The sequence below is a fragment of the Humulus lupulus genome, chromosome 8, assembly GCF_963169125.1.
Source record: "Humulus lupulus chromosome 8, drHumLupu1.1, whole genome shotgun sequence".
NCBI classification, from domain to species: domain Eukaryota; kingdom Viridiplantae; phylum Streptophyta; class Magnoliopsida; order Rosales; family Cannabaceae; genus Humulus; species Humulus lupulus.
Genome location: NC_084800.1, coordinates 154118223 through 154136331, shown reverse-complemented (window position 1 = coordinate 154136331; position 18109 = coordinate 154118223). Strand labels below are relative to the sequence as shown.

Sequence of the window (18109 nt, the reverse complement as noted above, 5' to 3'; positions counted from 1 at the left end):
TAGGAGGTGGAATCTTTCGTTAAAGTGGGCCGAAAGTAGCCCTGCCTCAATATTTTCAATGCTAGGTTTTGCCCCCCAGCATGATCTCCACAAAAGCCTTCATGCACTTCTTGTAGAATGGTTTTAGCCTCCTTAGGCAGAACACATTGTAGGAGAGGCAATGAATGACCACTTCGGTATAATGTACCATCCACTATCACATACCTTGGAGCTTGATAGAGTACTTTTCTTGCATCCTTTCTTTCCTCAGGTAGCCTTCCCGTTGTGAGGTATTCCATTATGGGGGTCATCCAAGTTGGTCTTGTGTCAATCATCTCGACCTCTATCATTTGTTCTCTCACGCTTGGACTCTCCAAGAACTCTACTAGCACTACATTCAAAGTCTCAGCTTCCTTGGTGGTGGCAAGCCTTGCCAAAGCGTCATCATTAGAGTTCTGCTCGCGAGGTCTCTGTTCAACAGTACTATTCTCAAATTCAGATAGTTCCCCCCTTAGCTAGGTAAGCCGCCATCTTGGTGCCGAGCTTGATATTCCCCAAACACCTAATTAATCACGAGCTGAGAATCGCTATAACACTGGACAACCTTTGCTTTGAGCTCCTTCGCCACTCTCAGTTCAGCCAGTAAGGCCTTATATTCGACTTCATTATTAGATGCTTCGAATCCGAATCTCAGAGCTGTATGAAATTGATGCCCTTCTGGGGAGATTAATTTGATCCTAGATCCTGATCCGTTCTCATTTGATGATCCATCTACGAATATTTTCCACAACTCTTGCACCGGTTCCTTCAAAAACTCTTCTTGATATCCAGTGCATTCAGCCACAAAATTGGCAAGGGCCTAACTTTTGATTGAGGTCCGTGTCACGTACAATATTTTGAACTGGCTGAGTTCAACTGCCCATTTTAAAAGACGTCCCAATGTTTCAGGTTTTTGCAATACCTGCCTTAAAGGTTGGTCGGTCATGACGTTGATTGAATGAGACTGGAAATATGGTTGGAGCTTCCTAGAAGCCAATATCAGACAGAATGCCAGCTTTTCTATCAGTGGATATCGTGATTTAGCTCCAAGAAGTCTCTTGCTTATATAATACATTGGTTTTTGAGCACAGTCTTCTTCTCGAACTAACATAGCACTAACTGCATTTTTTGTTACGGCCAAATATAGGAACAAAGGCTCTCCAGACATAGGCTTGGACAATACTGGGGGCTCGAACAAGTATGTTTTTAGGTCAAGGAATGCTTGCTCGCACTCCTCAGTCCATTCAAATTTCTTGTTTCCCCTTAGCAAGTTGTAGAACGGCAAGCACTTTTTAGTGGATTTTGAAATAAAATGATTCAAAGCTGCTACCCTTCCAGTCAGGCTTTGAAATTCTTTGCATGACCTGGGCGAGGGCAACAGTGATATGATTTTATTAGGATTCGCCTCTATGCCCCTCATATTGACTATGAACCCCAGAAATTTTCCCTATGCTACTCCGAAAGTACATTTCTGGGATTCAACCTCATACCATATCTCCTTAAGATCTCAAAACATTCTTCTAGATCAGATACATGGTTACCAAAAATCTTTGATTTGACAAGCATATTGTCGACATACACTTCCACATTCTTCCTGATCTGACCAATAAACATTTTGTTGACTAATCACTGATAGGTAGCTCTGGCATTCTTCAGCTCGAAGGGCATCACTTTATAACAATATACATTAGTTGGGGTCATAAAGCTAGTATGTTCTTGGTCTGCAGGATTCATCGCGATCTAGTTATATCCAGAATACACATTCATAAAGGACATGAGCTCATGACCCACCATGGCATCTACCAACTGATCAATCCTTGGCAGTGGGAAGCAATCCTTGGGGTAAGCTTTGTTCAGGTCGGAGAAATCGATGCAGGTCCTCCATTCCCCATTTGGCTTTGGGACCAGCACAGGATTGGCAACCCAGATCAGGTATTTTTCTTCACGAATAAACCCGCACTTTAACAGTCGAGCTACTTCTTCCTCTAGTGCTTTAGCTCGGACTGTCCCCAAACGCCTCTGTTTTTGGGATTTTGCAGGCACGTTATTGTCCAAGTTTAGAGTGTGCATGATTACACTCGGGTTTATTCCCACCATGTCTTCATGTGACCAGGCAAGAAACGTCCAGATTCTCTTGTAAGAAATTGATCAGCTCCTTCTTCCTTTCATCATCAAGATTTTTTACAATCTTAACAACTCTTGAAGCCTCTTTGGGATCTATACTTACTTCCTCGAGCTCCTCAATGGCCTGGAGCACTAACCTGTCCTTGCCCATTCGTGGGTCAATGTCATCATGCGAGATGACGTCGCTATCCCTTGCTTCTTGAGGTTCTTCCATCCCACAAGTGTCTTCCACTTCCTGGGACTCCTCACCTCCGTCATTTATGGCCATAGCTTGCTGCTCGGGTTATGATTTTCCCTTCATAGAAATGCTATAGCGTTCCCGGCAGCGAGCTGATAGCCTCTGACGGTGCATATCCACACAGCTGGGGGGAACTTGATTGCTAGGTGGCAGATAGAGGTTATGGCTTTAAATGCCATCAATGCAGGTCGACCCAAAATTACATTGTATATAGTTGGATAATCGATCACAATGAACTCGAGTAACTCGGAGACAGTTTGCGAGCCTTCTTTCAATGTTACCACTAACTCAATCGTTTCGATAGTTGCTGATCCTTCGCCAAAACATCCGTACAGAATCATTGAGGTTGCCTTCAGTTCTGTTACAGACAACCCCATCTTTTCCAAGGTAGACCTAAAAAGCAGGTTCACAGAACTCCCATTATCTACTAGTGTTCTCTGTACTCTTCGATTGGTGAGCTGAACGGTTATGACCAAAGGATCATTATGTGGGAACTAGACGTGACTAGCATCCTCTTCTGCAAATATGATTGGTTGTTTTTCCAATTGTTGTTGCTTTGATAACTTCTGTTCCAGGACGAACTCCACTCTGTTATGGGATTTTAGTTCGTTAATGTACCTCTTATGGGCACCTCTGCTCGTGCCTTCCAGATGGGGTCCTCCTGAAATGGTGGCTATATCTCCTCCTATTATCGAAGGAGGGTCATCTTGATTTTCTTGAACTCCGGCTTGATTCATTGGAGCTTTAGGAGCCGATGGAGGATTTTGTCCAGCGGGCTGACTAGGGACCACTCAATTTCAGGTGTATTGGGCCAAAGGTCCTGCCCTGATAAGGGTCTCGATCTCATCCTTCAGTTGTCTACAGTCATCAGTGTTGTGACCGATGTCATTGTGAAATCGGTAGAACTTCGAAGGATCTCTCTTCGCTCTTTGGTTTTTTAGTGGTTCTGGCATCTTCCATGGAAGGCAAGTAGAATTGGCTAGTAAGATGCGCTCCCTAGTATTCATGATGTCGCTATAGGTTGCATAAACAAGCTTGAATTTTTCCCCGCACTTATTTTTCTTTGTTCCGCTCTGGTCACCCTCACTATTTCCCTTCCTCTTATTATTTCCCCCTTGGTTATTCTGGGTAACGGATTGAGCCGTAGCTGCAACATCTGTTACCGCTCCAAAAGGCTAGACAGGGTTCTAGCTGATTCCTGCGACAAAAGCTCGCGCCTCTTCCAGGTTGACCCATCTTTGAGCTCATGACAAGAACTCATCCACACTACTAACTCCTTTTCTTTGCAATTCTTGCCACAAGTCACCTCCAACAAGGATTCCTGTCCTCATTTCCATGAGCTTGGAGCTATCGTTGGCATCTCTAGCTCGTGTAGCGACATTGGCAAACCTACTTAGATATGCCTTCAATGGTTCACCAGGTTGTTTCTTTACATTAACCAATGAATTAGCCTTAATCCGAGCTGTCTGGGAAGCCCTGAATGCTCTCTTGAAACAACAGAAAACTTCTTCTACGAGATTATTGAATGCCTCTTGTATTGTTTAAACCACTACCTGGCTGGCCCAATTAGAGTTGAGGGAATAAAATGCACCTTAGATCAGGTCCGACGTTGTGGGCCATCATCATGGTGTTAAACATCCCAAGGTGATCAGATGGATCCCCATTTCCTTCAAACTTTGACAAGTGTGGCATTCTGAAGCACACCAAATGTGTGGCTGCCGCAGTATTTGGAGCGAAAAGGTTGAGCTCATCCTATGAGTCATAATCATCTTTGTCTTTTTCAGATAAAAGCTTCTTCATTTGTTCCTCCATCTAAGCTAACCTCTCGAGGGTTTGGTCCTTAGTCCCTAGGTTATGTTGGGGCTGTTCAACAGCTCCCATCCTATCGTATGCGTTAGATGGGTTGTTGTCCCTCCAAGCTTGAGCTTAGTTTGGTGGGGTATTCGTGTTATCACGTACTTTGGAAGGACTTCCTTCTTGACGATTATAACTAAGACCCTCATCTCGGGCTGAATTTCTTCTCTGTGAATGTAAGCGATCTCGCATATCGGGCTATGGATCGTATCGAGGACTTTGTGCTGAACTTAGATGATTTCTTAGATCGCCCTTGGACCTAGCACTTCGACGACTTTCAGTCCAATAACTTCCATTTGCGAAGCTTACAGCTCGCGGTTGAGGTCGAGGATCTGGATTTTCAACACGGGTTCGTGAGACATAGGTATGGGTAGACGGAGGAGGATTTCTCCTACAATCTGCATAAGCAGGAATGTCCCGTGTAGGTCGAGGTGGTGTTGGATGTCTAATAGGTGACGGGGGATACCTTACTAGCGAGGCAATCCTTGTCCCATCAGGGCGAACTAAATTAGCCTGCCTCTGTTCTGCCCCATTATTTCTAATTCTCTACGCCTGACGATCCAATTGTGACGCAGAAGGGTTAGTTGGAACCATCTATCTTTGTTAGCCTACCCCAACCCCTCCTCATGGGTTGCCATGAGTGTTCCCAGGCATGTGTGAAGGAGGCATCGAACTTGGGGTCGCGGTTCTAGTCGATCGACTGACGTGCTGATGACCCCTATGAGGGCCACTGGGTTGAGCATTTTGGTAGTCTCGTGCTGTAGGCACAGAACTTGGGGTGGCAGTCCTGACTGACCGACTTGGTTTGGATTGGTTATTCTTCTGGGACTTATGAGACCCACTTTGCCTCTTTCCGACATTAATGTCGGTTGCAAGAGGGGGTAATCGAGCCAAAACCTCCTTAATTTGCTTGTTTGCCTTAGCAAGATGGCTTCTTAATTGCATATTTTCCAACTCAACTGCAGTTAAGTAGTTTGGGTTTAGATTCAGTGGCAATGACATTGAACTCTCAATATCGCCGTGACCCGCTGGTTGCTTTCTCGGACGTTGCTGAACTTCAGGGGTATGTTCGTTTGAAACAACAGTATGATGGGCCTCCTGCCTACCAGGCTATTCTCTCTCAATGTCGTGCATTGGGCGAGTGACCAACATGATGAGATTTGATTGGGATTTTGATGAAAGCACTAATTTCGTCCTCTCAATGAAAGCACCAAACTGTTGACGCGGTTTTTTGCCAACAGTGTATTGAAGAAATAATAAGGTTGAATTAGTGCTTAATAATAAACTGAAAATATGAAATAAATTCACAATAACACAAATCTTTTTACGTGGTTCAGTGGTTAAAATCTACCTAGTCCACGAGTCTATATTATTGTTGTTTCTCTCACTCTATTTTGGCAGAGTTTTAGTATTACAGAATAATCGTCCCTTTCCCTGTCCAATATTCTCAGTATTTATAGAGAAATTCCATGGACAGGTTTGGGTAACCGCGTGAGTCAATCACGAATTTACATATTTATTACTTTTAATACAAACAATTTCCATTTATACAGGGATATGATTTGATCATAAAATAAATGGTCTCTTAATATCTGGGACATTAAATATGGCAGGCTGGTCATAAATAATCGTATAAAAGTACCCGAGTCTTTGGGGATCCGCGGATACGCAATATATTTGAATTATCACGAGCTGGATATCTCTCCAAGCTCGTACTTTGGCCGCCATTTGAATATCTTGAGCTTGTGCTTCACAACCTTCATGCCTGTACCTCGGGTTAAACCCAGGATGCCTAACACCACACGTGCCCTTGTGAAACCGGAGTTGCTTACATGGACAATAAACATATATCATTTCCTTGATTATTTCTCCGTATATTTATTTGCCAGCTGTACCCGAGCTGAGTGAATGACTCGTGCTGAAATTAGGGTACAACAATGACAACCATATTTCAAAATTTAAAATTTAAGTTCAAATTGATGATCATCATTATCATCATCTTTTAAAATTCAATAAATCAAAAAATATTTTTGACTTACCAATTTTATTTTCTCCCACTCTAATAAAATAATTAATTTCAAAAATTTATTTATTTATTTATATATATGAATTTCGAAAATTATATATTTAAATTGATAAATGTATTTTTGAAAATTAATAATTAATTCCAAATTAATTATTCAACCTTTATTATCATATAATTGCATACTTGACCCAAAGAATAAAATTCTTCTCAAATTCTCAAATTACAGTTATACCCTTGTATCAACACTTACCTTGATATGGTGTTGATAGAGCCACCATACCTATAATATCAAGCTCCAATAAATATTACATTATTAATCAAAGCTCTTTGATTAAATAATCATATTTATTAATCTCATGATTACTCCACTATAAATATGAGATTGAACTCTTGATAATTACAAACATATATTTACTGAGTACTTTATTAAAGAATAAAGTGTCCATTAATATAATCATTACATACTGCGTTAATCATCTATTAATGGTTTATAATTAAAAGGGAATAAAATTATTGTTTTACCCTTTTAGCTATATCTTGTTCCTAGAGTACCGTTGACTTTACTAGTGAATGTTGTGTCACAACAAGTTTGCGACGTGAGCGCTCATAACCTTTTCAGTTCCAAAAGTCAACCCAATAGGGAACCATTATTCAATATATAAGAAGGTATAGATTCCATATCTGTTAAACTACGTCCTCAGCCATATACATCATTGAGTCCCCAAAATAATTGTTCTTAGCCTGATCATTATGACAAACCTTAACGATGAATCAAAGGATCAAATGACATATATAGGAGTTCATAGCAACCTCAAGATTAAGATCATCGTGAATATGATCATCGTTTGATGTGTTTGATTAATACTATGAAACAGTTTTGAAGCAAGTAATAACAAATCACATCTGGTCCAGTTCTACATACTCTCAGCATGCAAAGTACATCCACTAAAGTGTCCTACTACACTATTAACCCAGATCTAGGTCACTTGATTTATAACTTCATTTTACTGCAAACTGTTTTTAGTTTATTATCTTAATCTCGATCCTCTCATACCAATATGAGATTAAGACCACATAGATAAACTTTGGAATTTTATGATATTTACTTAATATTATCAACATAATATCGGACATAGTCTATATATATAATAATTAAACATAATATCATAATTTTGTCAACTACAATTGCTTTAAGGTCACTATTCCCAACAATCTCCCACTTGTCCTAAAGCAAATTAAGGCATCTCTTTCAATATTTCAATCACATTCTCTTGACCAAATTTGTCTAAAAAAGCCTTTGTAACAGTTTTGTAAGGAACTATTTTGAAGTTATCTTCAAGATCATTACATAAATTATGTAAAATTGTCTTGTATTAAATGATACTTCATTTCATGTACTTTACCCTCTAATGATTTCTAGTTCTTCTAGAATAGTTGTATCTCCATTGCTTTCGCGATGAGATACTAGTTGTTTATTCTAGTCTGAAACTCTTTCCAGAATGAAAAAGAACTCAACTAAATCAAATAGCCTATTTAAAGGCTTGTAGATGTTACATTTTGGCTTTTGTGGTGAAACATACAAATCTGAAACGTCTAATACATTTACAGATTAATGTGTCTCCTCAACTATTATGGAAGCTGATTCTGATATCAATCTTTGAAGATTTAAAATCATTTCATCCTTTGGGATTTTAGGTCTCTTCCTAAATGCACATACATATAATCTCTATTTTATTCAAGATACTCAAAATTAAGTCCTTATAATAATTCAATGACTCAATCCATCATTGGATTGACAACTATTGACTATTCCCACTGTTTAACAAATATCAATTCGAAAACATAACATTCGATACATTCAACAGTCTATCACTAAGTTGTAGGAATATTGTCTCATGTCCTTCTTTCTAGTAAAAGAATAAATGGACATTTATTATTTAGATAATACACCCTTCTGATTAGGAAGGCAAAACGCCTTTCTTGGATTTTTGTAAACTAAAGCATTTAAGATTTTTATCTATATAAGTCCCTTGAGACAGTGCCAGAGGATTGCTCTTTCAATCTCTATAGACTTGAATGTATAGAACATTCTTGGCTTTTCTAAATCTAATATTTAGAAATATTTAGCGAATCATTTCTTTTCTATTGACGATTTCTCTATATCATTCCCAAAGATTAGAACTGTAACTCCCTAAACTCTCGGGAGTGTTATGGTGTGCATTTTAAACAGTGCTAAACTCGCTAATCAAGTCATTTGGCCATAAATGTGTAATTAAGTATGATTAGCGGTTCAGGGTTAAATTTTTTGGTTAAGATACAACGTTTCACTAAAATGTTTACTGTATACATTGGGATACCAAAAATATAATTTAAAGGATAATTAGAACAAAAGATTTACAACCAGCCGACCTAAGCGGCAAAATAGGGTTTAACCCTAGTTCCTCTTTAAACCCTCGGCCATGGCGGTCGAGCAGCCGCATATGTACACATCGTCACCTAAGCTCACCAACTCAAGGATGGTCCAACTTTCTTTCGCCTTTACCTGCACAACATAGCCCCCGTGAGCCGAAGCTCCACAAGAAAACTCAATATGCTCATGAGCAGTAATAACATGTTACTAAATCATAATGTGCATGCATAACAATAATAGCCCTATTCATGCATGAAAATATGTCCAGATAATGATTGTGGGCCCTGCCCTTTGTATGGATGACTATCAAGTTAATCCTAATCAGATGAGTGATTAACACTTTGAGATTCTGATAATCATGTTGGGGCTTATAACCCAAATCAAATGAGTGCTTAACACTTTGAGACTCTGATAACCATGTTGGGGCGTGTAGCCCTAATCAGATGAGTGAATGATGAGTAAGTCACTAACTTAAACTAGATGAGTGATTGATGAGTGAGTCACTAGTTTAAACCAGATGAGTGACTGATGAGTGAGTCACTAGCTTAAACCAGATGAGTGACTGATGAGTGGGTCACTAGCTTAAACCAGATGAGTGACTGATGAGTGAGTCAGAGTCACTAACATGGGATCTGCACCCTTAGCCATGTGACGATGCAGTCACCTGGGCCTTTTGGCCCTGGCTCTAAGTGACTAGCCATTAGGCTAGACAAGCGCTTTTAGTTGTCATCGAAATTGAGGTCGGTCAAGCACTAATGCTCATGATGAGTCATTCAGTGCTTATGTTGATTAGATCTAATCTTTTTGGTTTGTGTTGAACACATCAGTGCTATTCTTGACTCTTAAGCCAATACCATATGGCTCGTGCCGATTTCTAACTCATGGATTAGTGCCACACACAATTAAGCAATGCAACAAGGCATATATCATATGTAAAATATCCAAATGTAGGACATTCAACATGCTTACTTAACAATCACTAGCATAATTATGATTATGCACAATTATAGAGACTCAAGCTCTGATCAATCTCATATTCAATATTCATGTCATGCCCTAATCACATGTATCTCATGCATCACATACTGGGTTCAGTTTTCTTACCTCTGGTTCGAGCGACAAATAAAAAATGAACGACCCATGAGAACGATCAATCCTTTGATCCCTTAGTGGTCACCCAGTCATAACCAAATATGGAATTCAATTAAAGAAATTAACTATAAAAGGTTCTTGACCTAAACCTCACTCCTAGGACCTCGATTCATACTCAAACGCTTAGTAGATTCGATCCCGAGCCTTAGGAATGAAACCCCAAGCTAAAAACCCTCAAAACTGCCCAAAATGTGAATAAGGAAAAGTAGGGTAACACTACAGCGCTGCCCCCCTAGCGCCCCAGCGCTACCGCCAGAGTTGATTTTCCCTGGCTAGTGCTGTAGCACCCCCCCTTGGGCATTTTAGCACTAGAACCAGGCTAAACCAGCCCTGGTTCTTCCTCCTTCGAGTTTTCCATTTCCAACCTTAAAAACTTGATCCCAAACTCCATCCGAACCCCCAAATGAACCCAAATATCTATTTTAGATATCCTAGGCATCATAACCCAAGCAACCTTTGCCAAAAACTCCCATCAATTCTCATCTATCCAAACTAGAAATCAAGCTGAAAACCAAAAGGAAAACAGAGCATAAACCTGAGTTTCAATGGCTAGAAACTTACCTCAAGCTCAGTATCACACCCTCTTCAATGGTGGAACATACCCCTAGACCATCAAGGCTCAACTCCCTAGCTTCGTTCCTCAAATAGAGCTCAAAATTCAAAGAGAAAAGGAAGAGAAAAACTGGTAGGGAGAGGAAGAAGTTGATGCTCTGTTTTTGCAAGGTTTCTACAACCTTCCCAATGGTTATATCTATCCTTAGGTGAAAAGACTTAAATAACCCTAGGATTAAGTAAAACCCTTAACAACCACCAAGGGCAAAATCGTCCTTTCCCACCTATCTCGTTAATCATAATTAACATCCTACAATTCCCGTTATTCCCAATATCCTCAAATGCCAATAAATCATATCCCATTAACCTTTAATTCGTGGTAATGTATTAATCCTCAAATTACCCTGAGACTCACCCTGAGCCCCGAAATTAACCCCGTTATGACCAAACTGATAACTTGCATTCAATTCCCAAGTTCTATTATTATCCTATAGTTGAGAAACTTTTTTTATGATATTTTCAACTTTAGAGCATATATTACTTCATATATCCTTTTCGGTGGCTCCTATTTAACTACTTCAACCATTTCATTTTTGAAGATTGTCTCATGCCGAATGGCTTGAACAAATCCAAATTATGATATGGCCTTACTCATAATTCATCAGCATGCATGAAAATGTACAAATATGCCCTCAACAGGCCAAATCACCAAAATCTCTTTTAATGAAAAATGAACCCATGTGCATGCATTTATCATCATATAATAATATAATTCACATAAACATGCATATAATCATTTAATGACATAATAAATCAATTATAACCCTCCCGACCTCCTAATCAAGGTCCTAAACCTTATTAGGAAATTTTGGTCATTATAACTATCCCCTCCTTACAAAAATTTTCTCCTCAAAATTTATCTGAACAGCCAGGACTATAAATTCCGCACAACTGATTCCAGTTTCCTAGGTCATTCCCTCGGCCTCACTATTTTTGTATAATACCTTAATCAAGGGTACGACTTTGTTCTTCAGAATCCTATTCTTTCTGTCTCATATCTGGACTGGCTATTCCTTATAGGATAACTTAGCCTCAACACATGAGTCTCATATAACACATGTTTCCTCAACATGAAAATAGAAAATACACTGTATACAGCTGACAGTGCCAAAGATAAGGCCAATCCAAAGGCAACCTGATCGATCCTATCCAAGACTCAAACGGTCATATTAATCTAGGGCTCAACTTGCCCTTATCTCCTCACCCCTTTCCATGGTGATACTTCAAGGAAGATGCAATCTTCTACTTGGAACTCCATGTTCGTGCTTTTCAATTCAACAAAACTTTTCCATTTACTCAGAGAAGTGAGCATCTAAGCTCTAACCTTTTCAATAACCTCAATGGTCCCCTGAACTACCTCAAGATCCAAAATCAACATCTCACCCATCTCATTCCAATGAATGGGTGATATACATTCCTTACTATACAACGTTTCATAAGGTGCCTCTCCAAAACTGGATAACTCTTTCTCTGATTTACCATCAGTCTGAGGATAATCAACTGTACTAAGTTCCAACTATATACTCATCGCCTTCCTTAACCCTCCCAAGACCTGGAAGTAATAATAGAGTCTTCATCTGATGAGATAGACCTTGAATTCCATGAAGGCGCACTATCTCTCTCACATAGAGATCTGTATACTGATCAGCTGTGTTACCCATCCTTACTGAAAGAAGTGGGCTCACTTTAAATACTGGTTCATAATGACCCAATCCAAATCATGCTGACACACTCTCCTGGGCAGCCCCACCACGAAACCTATCGCGATGTTTCCTTATTTCCAATATAAAATACTCAAAGGCTGCAATGGCCTTACTGATTTCTGATACTCTATCTAGACCTGCTAACAGGTTAAGAACTTTGTCATGCATTCCATTACGTCCCTCTCCATCCCAAGCCACCATTATAAAGCTTTCAAATCCTGTTGCATCTTTCGCAATGCCTGGATGAAGAGAAAAAGAGAGTAATATGAGATTCACCTAGAATCTCCCATTTAATCTCAGTGTCCATCGGATTCCAAATCCGATCTCTATATCTCAACAAATTCATACCTGACACTATATAATCCTTAGCTAATCCAGCTAAGACATTGCACTCAATTTTCCTATCTGTGGTTCACTTAATTGTCTTTCCTTTAAAACTCTTCGAAAGAGTAAACTCAAGTATACAGCTGGCCACCAGGCCCACCAAAATGATGCATAGGCAATCACTTTTCCCTGTCACTTAGGTGTCATAACAACCTACAAACTGATTTTGATATGTAAGAAAACTCAGAATTCTTTCCCAAAGCTCATAATATCCTGCCCTTCCAAGGAAAATCTTGCCACTAAGGCGTTCCTTGACCTTGGCAAATTTCCAACTAAGAATATATCACAATACCATCATTCCAAATGATCACACATCCAATTCAAATAATCTTTGAATGCTCTGTTAATCTAATTCATAAAAAAAACAACTTAGCATTAACCAAATTCTCAGAACATCACTCACCACTCCCTGTGCTCTTATCTAATATAAAAGCAGTCTTCTGCAAATCCTTCTCCTTGACCTTCAGCTGGTACTAACCAGATGAAAGATCCACCTTGGAGAATACCACCTTATCCAATAACTGAGCCTTTAGGTCCTACAACTTTGCTTAAGTCATTCAATGTAGTGCCCTAGATCTGATTACATCCATGGCACCAATCCAATCACCATTTATCATTTTATGTAAAGGTAACCCTGGAAAAAGTCCTAGAAATCCATCCAGCAACTCACAGACTAATCTAGTCGATCTTGATCCCATTGGCACAATCTAAGTGGTATCCACCACACTAGCTAAGCATTCTATGCATCCTCTTGCAATAGATCTCTAGCTCTGAATACAACTGTTATCAACATATAAAATCCATTCACTGTAACAACCCAAATTTGCTAATAAGGCTTAGGGCCTTGATTAGCGTGCCTGGAGGGCAATAGGTGAAATATGGATATAATATGCGAATTTATGTGATTATGTGATAGAGATGCATGTTTAGTTGAATTAAATATGCATGTGGGTCCCGTTTGGATATTAGGGGTATGTCTATGATTTTAGCCCGTTGAGGGTATAAATGTGATAAATGTGATATGTTTGTGATATATATCTGTGTAGCACGATCCGAGACAGTCCTAGGGAGCAGTTAGCCAGAAAGTCACAACGGGGTTGAGAATCCGACTCAGGGCTGGTCGAGGGATATTTTGGGTATTAGATGTATTATGGGGTTATGGAAATAAATATTTGGAGATATATTTGAGGTTAGAATGTCTAGGAGGGAATATTGGGGAAATTTACCATTTTTCCCTCGGGGACATTTTTGGCACCCCGAGCCTTGAGGTAACCTTAAAGCTTAAGTTAAATAAAACAAAGCCTAGGAAGTTTTTAGAAACTTAGAAACTGACTTTTTCTCCCTCTCTTGAAGCTGTCCTCTCTTCATCTTTCTCTAAGGCATATCAAGGGAAAACTTGGTGAAGCTAACTTGAAGCTAAGGAATTCAGCTGGTATTTAGGGGAGCTTGAAGCTTGGAGCTTAGGAAGCTGATTCAGAGATTCAATCTAGCAAGGGTAAACTTTAAATTATAAGGATTAAGTTTGGAATTTCTACTGGTTTTCATAGAGTATGCATGGTTTGGATTCTAGGACATGTTTTGATTGTTTGATGGGTGTGGGAATTGGTTCTTGAGGTTGATGGTATGTTTAGGTTGCATAAGTATGAATTAAGGGTCTAATTCTGAGGTTGGAGGTGATTTTGGAGGTCTTAGCTCAAAGGATATGCAGGGAAAAATGGTGTTTTTCTGGGTTTGGAGGCGAGGGCCGCTGCTAGTGTGCATGCAAGGCCTTGGGAGGCCATGGTGCTCGAGGTGCGCCGCGGCGCTTGGCCAAGCGCGCCGCGGCCCGTGCGTGTTTCAGGGTGATGTTAGCCTCTATTTTGAGGCTAGCCGCGACGCTTGTGGGGTTGGGTCGTGGCCTTAGTTCAAAGTTTTGAGGGTTTTGACTTGGGAACCTAATTGCTAAGGCCCGGGATGGATTTTATCACCCGGATTGATAGGATTCAAGGTCCCAGAGATTAGAATTGTAACTCAAAGCTATTTAATGGATTAGAACTTGATGGATGAATATTGTTAATGTGTTGTGACTAGGGTTTCAGCGAGGCTCAGTTTAGGGGACTGTGCTCGGGATATCGGTGCTTGGAAAGCTCGGGACTCAGGTAAGAAAACCACTGTTCCCATAGAGCTTGTATGTAGGGCAGAGCCCTATATGATTGTATTACAGGGCGTAGCCCTTTGATTGAATTGTTCACGTTCAGTATATGCTTTATTATACTATGAATGCAAATGTGTGAATGTTCGGCAAAGGCCAGGAACGACGCAGGCCGAGGTCGGGAAGGCCGGGAACGGCAAGGGGCCGGGAACGGCGTTAGCCACAAGGAGTGCAAGTTTGAGTGCGACAAGGGGCTTGGAGCAGCATTGAGCACGTGGAGTGCGAGTTGCCAGGGCAAGACCCTAAAGGATACCTGAGATATCCTCGCAGTGTGGATTGCGAACCCAGGTTCTGGTAAAGCGCCTGGGACGGTAAGGCTGTATGTGTTTAGCCTATTGATGGCCTGTTTATATGCTGAGTGTTTGTTATGCATATGTTTTCTTCTTGTAAGGGTTTTCTGGGCTCCGGCTCACGGGTGCTCTGTGGTGTAGGTAAGGGTAAGGGGAAATTTGACCAACCATGAGTACAGAGAGCGTGAAGGGGCACGTACATGTTTGGCCTGCCTGGTTGCCACAGCTAGTGGTTTTGAGAGATGATTGTATTAAAACCTAGATTTTGTCGCCTAGTCAACTTGGTTTGTACTTATATGTTGTAAATATTTCTAAAATGTATTTTGGGATCCCAAGTGTCAAACACATTATGTTTTTAAGTAATTGAAGTTATTTTTGAAGTTTATTACTTTGTTTATGATTTAATTACACTTTTTGACCTAAAACCTTGATTAGCGAGTTGAAAGCACATTTTAAACTCACATAGTAACGACTCTAAGGAAGTAGGGCGTTACATGCACAGTGCCAACCATCACAAGGGTTTCCCACTCTCAAAACCAAGAGTTACTATCCTTTCCTTACAAGCTATCATTGCCTCACACTTGGTGTAACACCCCACTTCCTTAGAGCCATTACTAAGTGAGTTAAGAACTTGCAATTATATAGTGTAGCTAAACTATAATAAAAATCATGTAATTTGAAAATGTAGTCATTCATTGAAAATTATAAAGAGTTATACATTTGGGATCCCAAACTACTGTTTAGAAATATTTACAACTCAAAATATGATTAAAGTCGACTAGACGACAAAATTAGGATTAATACATATCATCTCCCAAATATACCCCTGGCCGTGGCAGCCAGGCAGGCCGAACATGTACACACCACTTCACGCTCTCCGTACTCATGGTTGATCGACCTTTCCCTTACCTGCAACATAGAGCACCCATGAGCCGAAGCCCTAAAAGAAAACTCCACTCAAGCAATCAACATATGCATAACTATCAATCAGCATATAATAAGGCAGCCCATAGGCTAAACACAAAATGACCATGCCGTCCCATGCGCTTTATCAGGCCTTGGGTTCGCAGTATACACCGCGAGGATGTCTCAAGCATCTGAGAAGGGTCTCACCCTAGCAACTTGCATTCCGAGTGTTTAACGCTTCTCATGGCCCCTTGTCGTTCTCAACCTTCGTCGTTCTCGGCCCTTGTCGTTCTCGGCCTTTGCCGTTCCTGGCCTTCGACGTTCCCGGCCTTCGACGTTCCTGGCCTTCACCGTTCCCGACCCTTGTCGTACCTTTACAGATATGCAACACATAGCATAAACTTAAAAAATACTTAAACAAACACAAACATAATTAATAGGGCCACGCCCTGCAACACAATCACATAGGGATGGCCCTGCAATACAAACTATAGGGCCACACCCTGCTCTACGGGTACAATAGTTTTCTTACCTGTGTCCCAAGCTTCCCGAGCACCGATATCACAAGCACAGTCCTCTAGTCCGAGCCTCACTAAAAACCTAGTCACAATGTATAGCCAACATCCATCCATCAAGTTCTAATCCATTAAATGACTTTGGGTTATAATTCTAGTCTCTGGGACCTTGAATTCTATTAATCCGGGTGATAAAATCCATCCCGAGCCTTAATTTTTGGATTCCTGCACCTAAAACCTTCTCAGGGTCCAATATCATACTAAGTGTTGCGACTCCAAGGCCCTATGTTGCGGCTCGCCTCAACCAGAGGCTCAGCCTCCCATTTCTGCCTATTCGCGCCGCGACCCAACCTTTAGGGCGTTGCGGCCCGCGCCTCTTCCTGGCCTCCCTTCTGCTCCAGGGGGCCGCGACTCACCAAGAACAATGCCGCGACCCGACCCTTCGAACCCAGAAAAATCCCCCATTTTCACAACCGAAACCCAACCAATTTACCCCAAAATCAATCCCAGATCTCAATTTAATCATTACAATAATTCTAAAATGATCCCAGCAGCAAAACCTAACAAAACTAATCTCAAAACTCATCTAAATAATCAAGAGTCATCCACAATTCAACTTACATGCAGAAGCTTGTAACTCTAGCAAAACTCATCATAAACTCTGATAATTTTAATACTAGACCTCTTACCTCAATGATGAATTCAGGCCACACTTTCTCTTCAACTTCCCAAGCTTACTCCTCCCATAATCCAAGCCTTAGATTTATGAATTCCTAGCTCAATTCCCCTAGAACTTTCTTTAGCCTTCAAGCTCCCAAAGAGAGAGAGAAACTGAGTGATAGGGAGATAGGGTCGGTTTAGGAAAATTCTAAGTGTTTCTCTGCTTTGTCTTACTTAGCCTAAGTCACTTAAGTTACCTCCAAGGCTCGGGGTACAAAAAACGTCCCGGAGGGAAAAATGGTAAATTTCCCCAATATTCCCCCCTTAACGTTCTAACTTCAAATATATCTCCAAATATTTATTTTCATAACCCGATAATCCAATTAAATGTCTAATGCCCAGAATACCCCTTGACTCACCTCGAGTCGGGTGTTGGGTCTCGTTGTGACTTCCTAGCTAAACCGCTCCCTAGGATTGTCTCAGATCGTGCATCTCAAACATATCACCACTCATATGTGGTAAAGATCACAATAATTACAAATATTGCATTTATACCCTCAATAGGCTAAAATTACAAACATGCCCCTAATAACCAAATGAGGCCCATATGCATATTTAATTCACCTAAACATGCACTTCTAATCACATACTCATCAAATTCACACATTAATATAATAAATCACTTATTGCCCTCCAGGCATGCTAATCAAGGCCCTAAGCCTCATTAGCAAAAACTGGGACGCTACACTTGGCTAACCTATCTAAATCCAAGATCATCCCGAAGTCAGTCATAACAACCTTATCATAACAACTGATGAGTCCTTTCCATCATAATCTACCTCATCTCTTAAAATCACCACATAACCAAGTGATCTGCGTAATAAGTCTATGCTTCTCTAGATGCAACAAACAAAGAAACAACATGGTACCAAAACCAGTCAGCATAATACGAAAATCAAAACTGGAAAGCTGACCTGCCACCTTTGAGGAACTAGTCTCAGTCTCCAAATCTGACTCCATCAGAGC

The 18109-nt window shown here is 40.5% G+C and overlaps 1 protein-coding gene across 1 annotated transcript in view; it reads left to right on the top strand.

Moving 5' to 3' along the window:
• Nucleotides 1–5379, top strand: part of LOC133796174 (1-aminocyclopropane-1-carboxylate oxidase homolog 11-like) — a 41137-nt gene extending 35758 nt beyond the window's left edge. Inside the window, exon 2 of the mRNA XM_062233655.1 lies at nt 5200–5379. Coding sequence (XP_062089639.1) covers nt 5200–5379 — 180 coding nt within the window. The remainder of the gene's footprint in view (nt 1–5199) is intronic.
• Nucleotides 5380–18109: the final 12730 nt, after the last annotated feature.